Source organism: Rattus norvegicus, chromosome 3, assembly GCF_021556685.1.
Source record: "Rattus norvegicus strain SHRSP/BbbUtx chromosome 3, alternate assembly SHRSP_T2T, whole genome shotgun sequence".
NCBI lineage: Eukaryota > Metazoa > Chordata > Mammalia > Rodentia > Muridae > Rattus > Rattus norvegicus.
In genome coordinates this window covers 97,308,500-97,322,857 of record NC_141536.1, presented here as the reverse complement: position 1 = coordinate 97,322,857, position 14,358 = coordinate 97,308,500, and the positions used below count along the sequence as shown (strand labels likewise).

The window sequence follows — 14,358 nt, the reverse complement described above, 5'->3', positions numbered from 1 at the left end:
TGTAGCAAAATTTAAATAAAATAAAGACAATTTACTAGATGTATTTTAGCAATTGCTGCAGATGTCCACTTATTGTGTCCATCCTTTTCCATTATAATTGATTGTAAAGGCAATATTACACAACTGGTTATGTCTTCCCAGCATAATGATCCTATGCAGGCATGAACATAGAATGGCCAACACAGTGTTATAGAGAACACAACCTGAGAGATAACATTACCAGAGTTTAAACTTTAGAATATTCTTATTCCCATGAAATGGTCCTCAAATCTAGTCAAAATGTGGTTTATTTTCCCATACCAAACATGCCACTATTGCACTAGTGGACACATCTTGCTTGTCAATTAAAAAAACATATTCATTTATGTGTAGGTGATCATGTATTTGTGCATAAGCATGTGAGACTTCACTGAGGCCAAAGAAGCAATAGAATACCATGAGCAAGAATAACAGGCAGTTATGGGCCATTTGATTCCAGAAATTGAATCCCAGCATTCTCTAAAAGCAGTAAGTGCTCTTTATAACTAAAGCAGGTCTCTAACCCCCAAATAGCCAATTTTAGATGAAATAAAACTAGCCAACATTAAAGTAAGTTTAAATATTTGAAAATACTTATGAATTTTAAAAATCTGTAGGCACACACAATATAAGATTAATGTGCCTTCACCAGAGAAGCTTCTTATTGTAGTTTGTGGTAAAACTGAAGGTTGGGGAATGTTCACACAGAATACCATAACTGGGTATTAGTGATAGGAGAGTGCTCAGCCCTATATGTAGCACTCTTCTATCCCTCTTCAATACTCAGGGATTATTGCAAAAGTGGGTGGCCCAGAGAATTGGATTAGAGGATTGGGAGATGTGCAACAAACAGACATCTTATGAACATGACACAGCTGTTGCACTCATGAGCTTACTGCAACAGTGGTTATTTGCACAAGAACAACACAGAACTGAGGATACCAACATCAAGAATAGGGGAAGCGGCCATACAGGGGGACTATGGTAGATTAGCAGTTTCTGGAGAAGGAGATGTAGTCTTTTTCAGTGTGTGGATTATAAAACATTAGTGATTAAATCTGAGCTTCCAATAGTTTATCTATATTGTATAAGGGAAAGAAATAAAAGTCCTTCCTATTGGAGTCATTTAGCCAACAGGGAGTCCAGACTCCAATCCTCTACTTCATGTTTCTTGGGTCTTCTGTCCTTTATTTGTTGTGAGTCTGAATCTGTGCCTGTCTAATGGCATTTTTGTAGCTTGTTTGTGCCTGTTTGTCTACCCCTATGTCTGTCTTATAAGCTGTGTGTGTGTGAGTGATCTGATTGTCATTTCCAACAAAGAACTTCACCATGCATTTATGCGATGGCATAGAAACCATCACATGGGGAGAGAATGGGATACTTTACAAAATTTTAAAAAGGAGTTTTATGGGAACTTATGTCATTGTCTCAAACTGATCCCATCTTACACAGAAAAAAAATCATCATTTAATTTCAACAAATAATGATAAACGGCTGCTTTCAGCCTTTATGGTTGATTATAGGAAGTTACTTCCACCTCTGGATCTGCTGCTTCTAGTGAGATATGCAAACATCTGGGACAGAGGAATGGAAGAACATACAGTTTGAGATTGCAGCTTAGGTTGTTAGTGCTGTTCACATGCAAAGTTCACATGGCAACCTTACCAAGATTGATTGTTACAATGCTCTCTTCAAGGCATGTTAAGCAGTTTGAGTTTATAGTAGACCAGAGACTTTAAGTGACTTCAAGTTGTATTATTAGCTTTGACTGTGAGGGCCAGGAAAAGCTCCAATTCTTAGAATGTAAGATATTTTTAGGATTTATTTCGTTCATTTTCTCTGTATGATGTAAGAAAAACATTCAAATTATCCTGAATCAGCATAGAAAATGAATATGCTTTACTTACCAAAATAATACTGTGATGAGATAAATATTTCTTTTTATTTTTAAGAAAGAAAGCCATCAACATATAAAATCAGTTTTGCAAACATATACTGTAGATGGAAATGATTATTTTCTTTTTACCTTTTCTGTGGATAATAAAAGTGTAGTTAACACATACGCATAATAACCTCTACTTAAACATGCTATTATTGCTGATTTACTTGAAATAAACTGATCGATATCTATAAGATGCTGGGTATAGGATAATAAACTGTCTCAGCATAATAGTCTTCAGCTATGATTATAGGAGAGCAATCAGAGGATATATTTTGTGTTTCCATAGATTAGGATGATGTCCTCAGATTGAATAGCTGAGTAATCAGTCTTCTCATTGCCACCTTCATGTCTTTGTTCCTCAGTGTGTAAATGGCAGGGTTCAGGATGGGTGTAATCATGAAGTCCAGAATGGCAAGGAACTTATCCACTGGCACAGTGGGGAATGGCCACATATACACAAAGATACATGGTCCAAAGAATAAAACTACCACGGTGATGTGAGCAGAAAGTGTCGAGAGGGCCTTGGACAAATCTCCTGATGAATGTTTCCTCACAGTGAGCAGGATAACAATGTAGGAGATTATCAATAAGAAGAAGGTGCCCGTAGAAATAAACCCACTGTTGGCAGTAACCATGAACTGCATTTTTTCTGGATCTATGCAGGCCAGTTTGATAAACTGAGGAAGATCACAATAAAAGCTATCTATCTCATTAGGACCACAAAAACTCAATTTGACAATAAAAGTTAATTGGACCACTGAATGTAAAAAGCCAATAACCCAAGCACCAGATAGAAGCATAACACACATTTGTGGGGTCATGACTGTCAGATAGTGGAGGGGCTTGCATATGGCCACATATCTGTCCCAGGCCATGGCTACCAACAATACCATCTCAGATGCCCCGAGGACATGAAGGACAAATATCTGGAAGACACAACCGTGGAATGAGATGGTATTGTGCCCAGAGGACAGGTCAGAAATCATCTTGGGTACAGTTAAAGTGGAAAGAAATAAGTCAATAAATGAGAGGTTTCCTAAAAGAAAGTACATAGGGGAATGTAAATGTGGGTCAAAGGCTAGTGTAAACACAACAAGAGTATTGCCCAGAATGATGGCGCCGTAAAATACCATAGAGAAGGCAAGGAAGAAATGCTGTATTTCTTTAGATGTTGAAAGTCCCAGAAACACAAATTCAGACACCTCAGTATAATTGTTTTGAAACATTTACTTTTTCTTCTGTTACCTAAGTGGATGAACACAAAAGAATTACAAATTTTTTTTACCATAGTTTAAAAATTAATTCAGAATATTTTTATTGAATTAAGATAAAGTTTTATTATTGCTAGAAAACATTGAATATTCTTTAACTCATTTATCTGTCCAACTAATAGTCTGCAGTTATCTACCATAAACCTGGAACTGGTTCAGGTTTTTAGGTGAAAAATGGATTGTTCATCAGGAACTAAATAAAATGCAACATCTGCTTTTATAATGCATTTAAACAAAAGCAAAATGTAGTATCTCAGCTACAGGATTCACTACAGTGGCATTCATTCTTTGAATAGCTTTGCTATTACTAAAGAGAATGAGAAGGATTTCAATCTCTGCTCTTGGTCCACCCTAAGAATTCCAGAAAATTAGACCAATAGGGTAAGAGTAAGAGTGATGGAGATCAGACAGGAGGACAAGCTGAACTTCAAATCTTTGATACACCATTAGAAGTTTATTTTTTTACTTAAACCAATAATAAACTTTTGCAATATAATAAGCAGTTTGATCATAATTACTACTTTCCAATGGTCAAATTAAAAGAAAAATAGAATGGAAGGATTTCAAGTAACCATTTGTAGCACAGAGAACTACATGGTGTTACTAGAGCTAATGAATTATTTTTCTGTGTTATAACAAGTAACAGTTGCAAATTATGTTTGCTTCTCATCATAAGTTTATTTGACTTCATACGATCATTTAATTCTTATAAAATAGAACTAGTGATGCACAGATGATTCATTGATCAAGGATCTTAGTGTGCATGGAAGAGTACATTGGTTCAGATTCCCCATCTCCTGCTTAAAAGCCAAGTGTAGTATAAAATGTTCATATCAGTGCAGGATGTATGGAGACAAGCAAATCTTGGAGGTGCCAGCCTCCAGTTTAGCTGGAAAGATTAATTCAAGTTTCAGTAAATGAGAATGTCTTAAAGTAATAGGTGGAGCATCATAGAGTAAGACACACAATGCTGGACATTGTATGTGATTGTCCTATATAAGAAATACCCATTTTACAGTCTCTGACAAGGTCTGCTCCAGCCTTGGTATCACTGGCATTTCTTTCCTCATCTATTTCATGCCTAGACACCTGTATGAAGGACTTGAGGCAGTCGGGCTGAGCACAATCTTGGATTTCTAGTAAGTTCCCTAACTAAAGGCAAACACCGCAAAGGTGATGTGAGATTATATTGTACATAACAAATGAAATAGATCAAGACTGAATGGGGACACTGGGACAATCACTGAGGTGAATGGCAAGAGATGTCTTTTGTAAAGGTCCTATAATCAAAACTCTAAAGGAATGAAATGCTATCTACAAATTTAACATATTTAAATTCTAGATCCAAAGAATATGCATATTTAGTATGGTTTTAACTGTGTGAATGAATGAAATATTCTATTAAACCACAATGACTTCAATCTTTAAGAAAAGCAGCATTAACAGAGTTCTCCAAGTCAAATTAAAAATAGTGAATTACTTATCTGCCTTGATTTTACTTTCTAAGTACTTAGAATTTCTTACTGATAACATTGTTTTTATGGGAAGAAAATAATAATAATTCAATATTAATAAGGTCAAAATTTTAACACAGAGTCTGCTTGAAACAATAGCACAGTTTGTATGGAGAACTTACAACAGGATGAACATAGACAGTTAACCAGTCAAATAGCTCTTATGTCCATCCTCCTTAGTCTTTCTTTTCCCATTTTCCCAATTGAGATGGGAAGAAAAGGAGGGATTTGGAAAGGCAGAAAAAATAAATTAGCAAATGATCTCCGCTATTTTTTAAGGTCTCAAGGTAAAGCTTCATTTTGTACATTGTATAAGCACTACAAGTCAAGAAATTCTAAAACATATTATTAAATATGTGACACACACATATATGCAATAGTAAATGTATTAATATCTGTACATATAAACAAGGAAATAATATGAATCTTATAACCTCACCTGAATAGTTCTACATATACAATTCTAGAGAATTCTACTTAATTGAAAAATAAGACAAAGTATAAAAATAGTTATATGTTTATTTGTGGACATGCTTGAATTTAATCATTGCTTAGGAAAATAAAAAAAGCAAGCCACACCAGCATTGGTGAGGCCTCAAAGGTAGGATTTCATGTGGTTTTCACTTTTTAAATTCTGTATTCCAGCATTGTTTAAATGGTTTAAAGGATTGTTGTACTAATATTAATTAAAAATGGGTTTGTAAATACAAAATATTATGTTCAAGAAGAACAGATTTATAAATTCAAAGGAGGATGTCTGATTTACCTAAACTTTCATTTGACATTATAATAAAAGTTTAAAATTTGGGAACTATTATTTTCTTCTAAATGTATGTCACTCTATAAAGAATGTTTCAATAACAAATTACCTACTCACTTTATGAATCCCCGAGCAGCCACCACATTCAGAATATCTCTGCATAGCAGGCAATCCCTAGACTCTGACTACTGGTCTTTTTTCTTCATTCATCTGCCAATTCCTTTATAAGATCATCTCGTTGCCAACATCTTCATTAGCTTCTAAAATGTTATCACCGAACCACAAAACTGTTTTGCAAATCAAGATGAAATCTAGGGCTCTATAGAGAAACATAACTTTTAAATTTGCTTTGGGAATCCCAGTATGAATAAGTGCTCATTAGGTGTGTATGAACAAAAACAGCAAAGAAGACAGGGAACTTTGAAGGTAAGAGTGATACTGTGCATTGGCTATGCAAGAAAATAACTGCTAACTTTAGTATACTATTAATGTCCACACTTACCTAGCATCTTTAAACACCAGAAAGTAATATTTCCAATATTATTGTATGTTTGAGAAATTGTCTTCCTCTTGGATGCTGTGTATTTAGTGCTTCTTACCAATCCTCTAACTAGCAAAAACCTGATAACAGCATTTAGTGACCACCTGATGGCTGGTGATCTAAGTCTCCAGACCATTGACCTTGGGAATTGTGTTTCTGAATCCCATGGCAGTAAAGAGGAAAATTCTAATAATTGTTGTAATCATCTGATGAAAAAGCAAAGGAAACAAAATACTTTGAAATAAATTCAACATTTGGTATTTTATTAAATAATATTAATTATATAGAATTTTGAGCAATATCATTGAAAATCATGTAGCTATAATTAGTATTCATTATCATTTTCTTCTTTTGTTAACATATTAATTGGGTGAAACAATGAAATAAATTATGACATTCTCCTACTTACATGTACCTTGTAATATTAACTCCTATTAACATTTCTCACCCATCTACCCCTACCATTTTTAGCTTCTGTGTCCATAACCATCTCCCATTTTATTTTCATGTTATTATATCTAACCTCAAATTTCACATATGTATTTGTACTTGTATTTGTGAGTTTGGTTTATGTCTCCTGCCACGATGATATTTTGTTCCACTGGAAAGAAAAGCAGGCAATCTTCTAAGAAGCATTGATGCTAATTTTTAGTTTAAAACTTATGCAGTTAGAGTTTCTATTTTAGAGTCATCAATATTATTAATTAATGCATATCTTTCATAGAAAACTTTACATTATATATAGACAAAGATTACAAAAGTAATAGTATATAATAGTTAAACCAAGTTGTTTCATGTCTATTTCATGATGGATAGTGTGTGTGAAAGGACAGAACACACTATCTCCTCTTTCTATAATTTTTATAACACACAAGTGAAAATTCATACCTATTATGATTTTAATTTTTCTCAGCACTTATAGATCTATTTTATTTCTATAAAACAATTGTGAGTTAAATATGTAATATTTTTCTTTAGCATGAGAATAAATAATACTGTAATCCATCTTTTAATATTTGGGCTAGAGGCCTTGTTTCTAGTGAAGAATTCATTCACTCCAGTTGGGTTTTTCTTTGCTTAGTTCTAGGTTTATACAATGTCTGGAATTCTGCTCAGAAAAAAAGTACACATGCAAGCAGACCAAATACCACATGTTTAGTCACAATTATTAAGCAATATATTACAGACAATTAATGTTCATCACTCTCATTTTACTACTTTGTAGACAGAATAATACCTAACCTGGAGGGTTTTAAATTAGTACCAAGTTTAATAATTTTATTATTTTTTTGAGTCAAAGTATAATTTTACTTAGAATAAAGTGATGAAAAATGAAATGATGGACACATCTAAAGAATACAAGAATTCTTAGCCAAAAAGACAAGAGTCAATAATCAAGAAATCATTTTGAAAAATACTTTTAAAATCTAAAATGAATGACTATTATGTCACAATGTAACCAATATTTTCCCATTTATCTTTTAGTACTAAAACCTGAACTCAAGGCTTCATGCAGACTATATGTTTAGTTATTTAATTTTTAGTTTTAATACATATTATTTATGTGTATGTGAGTATGCCTGCATGAGTTAATGTTCATGATACATGATTCATGATACATGATACATGATACATGATACATAAAAGCCAGAAGAAAGTGACAGATCCTCTAAAACTAGAGTTAAAGATGGTTGTGAGCCACCACATGGGACTGGAACAAAAACCTGGGTTATCTGAAGGATCAGTACTCATTCTGTACTGTTGAATCACCTCTCCCAGCTTACCTGGTTGTTGGTTTGAAATCTAAATCTCTTTTTGTTGTTAAGAAAATAACATAATGGGAGCTGACCCTGTGCCACAGCTTTCTGAACCCAGATCCTGTCAGAGGAAAGCTGGCCTCCAGTAGTGCTGACACACCTGAGAGCACAGGTAAGGCCACAGCTTCTGCTCAGAGGGACCCACCTGGAGCCCTCAGGTCTGGGACAGGAACTTTCTGGTTTCTATCTGGGCCTGGAGCTGACACTGTGTCACAGCTCTCTTTACCCAAATCACTCATGGAGAAACTCATGTTTTCCCAGGAGTGTTGATACACAGGCTTACAGGAGGGTCAAGCCACTGTCAGAGACAGCAAGAACTGCTGATACCAAAGATAACCAGATAGCAAGAGGCAAGTACAAGAGCCTAAGTAACAGAAACCAAGGCCACATAGCACCATCAGAACCCAGTTCTCCCACCAGAGCAAGTACTGGTTATACCAACACACCAGAAAAGCAAGATGCTGATTTTAAAACACATTGCATGATGATAACAGAGAACTTTGAGCAGGACATAAATAACTCCCTTAAAGAAATACAGGACAACACAGGTTGATACATTTAAAGAGGAAACACAAAATTCCCTTAAGGAGTTACCTAAAAACACAACTAAAAAGGTGAAGGAATTGGACTAAACCATCCAGGACCTAAAAGTAAAAGTAGAAACAATAAAGAAATCACTAAGGAAAGAAAATCACTAGAGAAAGAAAACCTAGGAAAGAGATCAGGAATCATAGATTCAAGCATCACCAACAGAATATAAGAGAAAGAAGAGAGAATCTCAGGTACAGAAGATACAATAGAAAGCATTGACACAACCATCAAAGAAAATGCAAAATGCGAAAAGGTCCTAACCCTAAACACCCAGGAAATACAAGACACAGTGAGGAGATCAAACCTAAGGATTATAGGCATAGAAGACAAAAAAGATTCCCAAATTAAAAGGCCAGTAAATATATTCAAAAAATTGTAGAAGAAAATTTCCCTAACCTGAAGAAAGAGATGCCCATGAACATACAAGAATCCTACAGAACTCCAAATAGATTGAACCAGAAAAGGAATTCCTCTCATCACATGGTAATACAAACACCAAATACACAAAACACAGAAAGAATATTAAAATCAGTTTGGGGAAAAGGTCAAGTAACATATAAAGGAAGACATGTCAGAATTACACCAGGCTTCTCAACAGAGACTATGAAAGCTAGAAGATCCTGGGCAGATGTCTATGACCATAAGAAAACACAAAAGCCAGCCCAGGCTACTAAATCCAACAAAACTCTCAATTACCATAAAAGGAGAAACCAAGATATTCCATGACAAAACCATATTTACATAATATCTTTTTATAAATCCAGCTCTAAGAATGAGAATAGATGGAAAACTCTAACACAGAGGAAAACTCTACCCTAGAAAAAGCAAGAAAGTAGTCTTCTTTCAACTAACCCAAAAGAAGATACCTATACAAATGTAATTCCGCCTCTAACAACAAAAATAACAGGAAAAACAATCATTAGTTCCTAATATTTTTCAACATCAATGGATCAATTTCCCAATAAAAAGACATAGAGTAGCAGAGTGAATATGTAAAGAAGACCAGCATTTTCCTGCATACAGCAAGCACACCTCAGTGACAAAGAAAAACACTACCTTAGAGTGAAAGGCTGGAAAACAATTTTCCAAGCATATGGTGCCAAGAAACAAGCTGGAGCAGCTATTCGAATATCGAATAAAATCAATGTTCAATTAAAAGTTATCAGAAAAGGTAAGGAAGGATATTTCATACTCATCAAATGAAAAATCCATCAAGGTGAAATCTCAGTTCTGAATATCTATGCTCCAAATGCTAGGGCACCTACATTTATAAAAGAGACATTACTAAAGCTCAATGCACACATTGCACCTCATACAATAATTGTGGGAGACTTCTTCATCCTACTCTCACCAGTGGACAGATCATGGAAACAAAAACTAAATAGAAACACAATGAAACTAACAGAAGTTATGAACCAAATGGATTTAACAGATATCTATAGAACATTTCATCCTAAAACAAAAGAATATACCTTTTTCTCAGCACATCGTGGTACCTTCTCAAAAAATGACTATATAATTGGTCATTAAACAGGTCCCAACACATACAAGAAGATAGAAATAATCCCATGCATCCTTTCAGATCACTAAGACTGATCTTCAATAACAACTAAAAATGCAGAAAGTCCAAATACACATGGAAGCTGAACAAAGCTCTATGCAATGATAAAGAATGAAATTGAAGACATTTTAGAATTTAATGAATTTGAAGGCGCAACATGCCCAACCGCAAGGGATTCAACAAAAGCAATGCTAAGAGGAAAACTCATATCTCTTAGCGCCTCCAAAAAGAAACTGAAGAGATTACACACTACCAGCTTGACAGCACAACTGAAAGCTCTAGAACAAAAAGAAACAAATACACCCAAGAAGAGTAGATGGCAAGAAATAATTAAATTCAGGGCTGAAATCAACTAAGTAGAAACAAAAAGATCTATACAAAAATCAACAAAACCAGGTGTTAGTTCTTGAGAAAATCAACAATATAGACAAACTCTTAGCCAGACTAAACAGAGGGCACAGAGACAGTATCCAAATTAACAAAATAGAAAGTGGAAAGGGAGACATGGCAACAAAAACAGAAAATTCAAAAAATCATCAGATCCTACTACAAAAGCCTATACTCAAGAAAACCTGAAAATCTGGGTGAAATGGAAAATTTTCTAGCTAGATACCAGGTACCAAAGTTAAATCAGGATCAGAAAAACCATCTAAACAATCCCATAACCCCTGAAGAAATAGAAGCTGTCATAAAAAGTCTCCCAGCCAACCAAAGTCCAGGACCAGATGTGTTTAGCGGAAAATTCTATCAGACCGCCATAGAAGACATAATTCCAATACTGTCCAAACCTTTCCAGAAAATAAAAACAGAAGGAAAACTAGCCAATTTTCTCTATGAAGCCACAATTATGCTTATACCTAAACCATGCAAAGACCCAACACAGAAAGAGAGTTTCAGGTCAATTTCCCTTATGGATACTGATGCAAAATACTCAATAAAATTCTTGCAAACTGAATCCAAGAATACATCAAAATAATCGTTCAACATGATCAAGTAGGCTTCATCCTAGGGATGCAGGGATAATTCAATATATGGAAATCCATCAATTTCACTATATAAACAAACTCAAAGGGGAAGAAACCCCACATGATCATCTCATTAGATGCTGAGAAAGCATGTGATATCACATCAATATCACTTCATTGTGAAAGTCTTAGAAAAATCAGGAATTCAAGGTCCATACATAAATATAGTAAAAGCAATATACAGCAAACCAGTAGCCAACATCAAACCACATGGGAAGAACCTTGAATCAATCCCATTAAGATTAGGAACTAAACAAGGGTAACTACTATCTCCCTACCCATTCAATAGAGTACTTGAAGTCCTAGCCTGGAGCAATTAGACATCAAAAGGAGTTCAAAGGAATACACATTGGAAAGGAAGAAGTCAAAATCTCACTATTGGCAGATGATGTGATAGTATAATTACTTGACCCCAAAATTCCAACAGAGAACTCTTAAATCTGATAAACAACTTCAGCAAGGTGGTTGGATATAAAGTTAACTCAAATAAATCATTAGGGAAATGACTCCATTCCCAACAGTCATGAATTATATAAAATGCTTTGATGTGACTCTAACTATGCAAGTTAAAGATCTGCATGACAAGATCTTCAAGTCTCTGAAGAAAGAAATCAAAGATCTCAGAAGATGGAAAGATCTTTCATGTTCATGGATTGGCAGGACTAATATAGTAAAAATGCCCACCTTGCAGAAAGAAATCTACAGATTCAATGCAGTCGCCATCAAAATTCCAACTTAATTCTTTCCAGAGTTAGAAAGAGCAATTTGCAAATTTATTTGGAATAACAAAAATCCATGATAGTGAAAATTATTCTCAATAATAAAAGAACTTCTAAAGGAATCACTATCCCTTACCTTCAGGTGTATTATAGAGCAATAGTGATAAAAATGTATGGTACTAGAACAGAGATAGGCAGGTAGATCAATGGAATAAATTGAAGACCCAGAAATGAACCCACACACCTTTGGTCACTTGATCATTGACAAAAATGCTAAGACCGTCCAATGGAAAAAAGAAAATGTTTTCAATAAATGGTGCTGGTTCAACTGGAGGTCAGCATGTGGAAGAATTCATATTAATCCATTCTTATAGCCTTATACAAAGCTCTAATTCATGTTGATCAAGGACCTTCACATAAAACCAGAGACACTGAAACTAATAGAAATGAAAGTAGGGAAGAAACTCAAACACAGGAGCACAGGGGAAATTTTCCTGAAAAGAACACCAATGGCTTATGCTCTAAAATCAAGAATCAGTAAATGGGACCTCATAAATCTCAAAGCTTCTGTAAGGCAAAGAACACTGTCACTAGGATAAAATGGCAACAGAGATTGGGAAAATATCTTTACCAAGTCTACATCCGATAGAATGGTAATATCCAGCATATACAAAGAACTCAGAAGTTAGACTCCAGAGCATCAAATAGCCCTATTAAAAATGTGTGGTTGGGTGGGACAAAGGGATTACATTTGAAATGTAAATAAAAATACAATAAAAATGATACAATAAAGAAAAAATGAGGTGTAGAGCTAAACAAAGAATTCTCAGCTGAACAATATTTAGTGGCCACAAGCACTTAAAGATATGTTCAACATTCTTAGTCATCAGAGAAATTCTACCTCACACCAGTCAGAATGGCTAAGATCAAAACTTCAGGTGACAATAGATTCTGGCAAGTTGGCCCAACCACTCTGGAAATCAGTCTGGAAGTTCCTCAGAAAATTTGACATTGCACTCCATAAGGACCCAACTATACCACTCCTGGACATATACCCAAATGATGCTCCAACATACAACAAAGACACATGCTCCAGTATGTTCATAGAAACCTTATTTATAATAGCTAGAAGCTGGAAAGAACCCAGATGTCCCTCAATAGAGCAATGGATACAGAAAATGTGGTACATTTATGGTATCGAGTCAGCTATTAAAAACAATGACTTCATGAAATTTACAGGCAAATGGATGGAACTAGAAAATATAATCCTGAGTAAGGTAACCTAGTCACAAAAGGATATACATGCTATGTACTCAGTTATAAGTAAATCTTAGAGAAAAAGCTAGGAATATCCAAGGTACAATTCACAGACCACATGAAGCTCAAGAAGAAAGACCAAAGTGTGGATGCTTCACTCCTTCTTAAAAGGGGAACTAAGAAACTCAGAGGAAAAGATATAGAGTAGAGACTGAAGGAAAGACCATGCAGAGACTGCACCACCTGGGGATCCATCCCATATACAGCCACCAAGCACAGACAATATTGTGGATGCCAAGAAGTGCATGCTGACAGGACCTAGATATAGCTGTCTTCTGAGAGGCTCTGCTAGAGCCTCATAAATATAGAGAAGGCTACTTGTAACCAACCATTGAATTGAGAATGGGGTCTCCAGTGGAGCAGTTAAAGAAAGTACTGACAGAGCTGAAGGAATTTGCTAGCCCATAAGAACAACAACAATATTAACCAACCAGACTCCCCAGAGCTCCCAGGAACCACCATCGCATGTACACAGGGAAGGACTTATGATGAGTACAGTGGTCCATGCCAGTAGTGTTAGCATGTAGTGGGTAGAGGCAGCAAGTAAAAGTGTGAAGTGAGTCTAGTGCTATAATGTATTGAAGCCACCCTGTCTTTAGGCCAAGTCCCAGTCTCTTAAACCAAAACCAACCAACCAACACAACAAACAAACAAACAAATAAAAACATAGGTTTTGAATATTTATTTTCAAAAGTTTTGGTTAATATATAGGATTGAAATGAATGGATCTTAATGGAAAATTATGTTAGACCCACTATTATTTCTTTTACAGGGGAATGACTTATATAGTCTGGTGGGTATAAGTACAATGGGGTACAAAGCCAGGCAAAAGAAGGAATTGGGCAAGTGCATGTAAGAGTAGTGGTTTGTTTGCTTGATTGTGTTTATAGAGACAGAATTAATTTTGTGCTTATTTACCCAGCCTAACCTTTAGTTCCTGGTTCATCTTCAACTTTAAGTGCTGAGATAAAAGTTGTTCCAGCCTATGACTGTGAAGGATGCAGTTCCAATGGATTGAGTATTGACTTTGAGGTACTGAGGATGAAATAAAGCTCTTTCCATATGTTAGCGAAACTAAGTTACCATGCCAGCACTAATAACATTTTAACATTTAGTATTTGAAATGTATTTATTTATTTTAAAACAGATTATTTGACAATTTCATACATATATACAATGTATTTTTATTACATTCACTTCCTGTTAGCCTATCTTACTATATATACTCTTGCTCATACCGTATTCATGTTAGTTCCTAACTTTTCTGGTTTCATGCTATTTT

The 14,358-nt window shown here is 35.0% G+C and overlaps 1 protein-coding gene across 1 annotated transcript; it reads right to left on the bottom strand.

Moving 5' to 3' along the window:
• Positions 1-2,247: 2,247 nt before the first annotated feature.
• Positions 2,248-3,186, bottom strand: Or4f54 (olfactory receptor family 4 subfamily F member 54). Its single transcript, NM_001409466.1, has one exon. The coding sequence runs from the start codon at positions 3,184-3,186 to the stop codon at positions 2,248-2,250; it is 939 nt and encodes a 312-aa protein (NP_001396395.1).
• Positions 3,187-14,358: the final 11,172 nt, after the last annotated feature.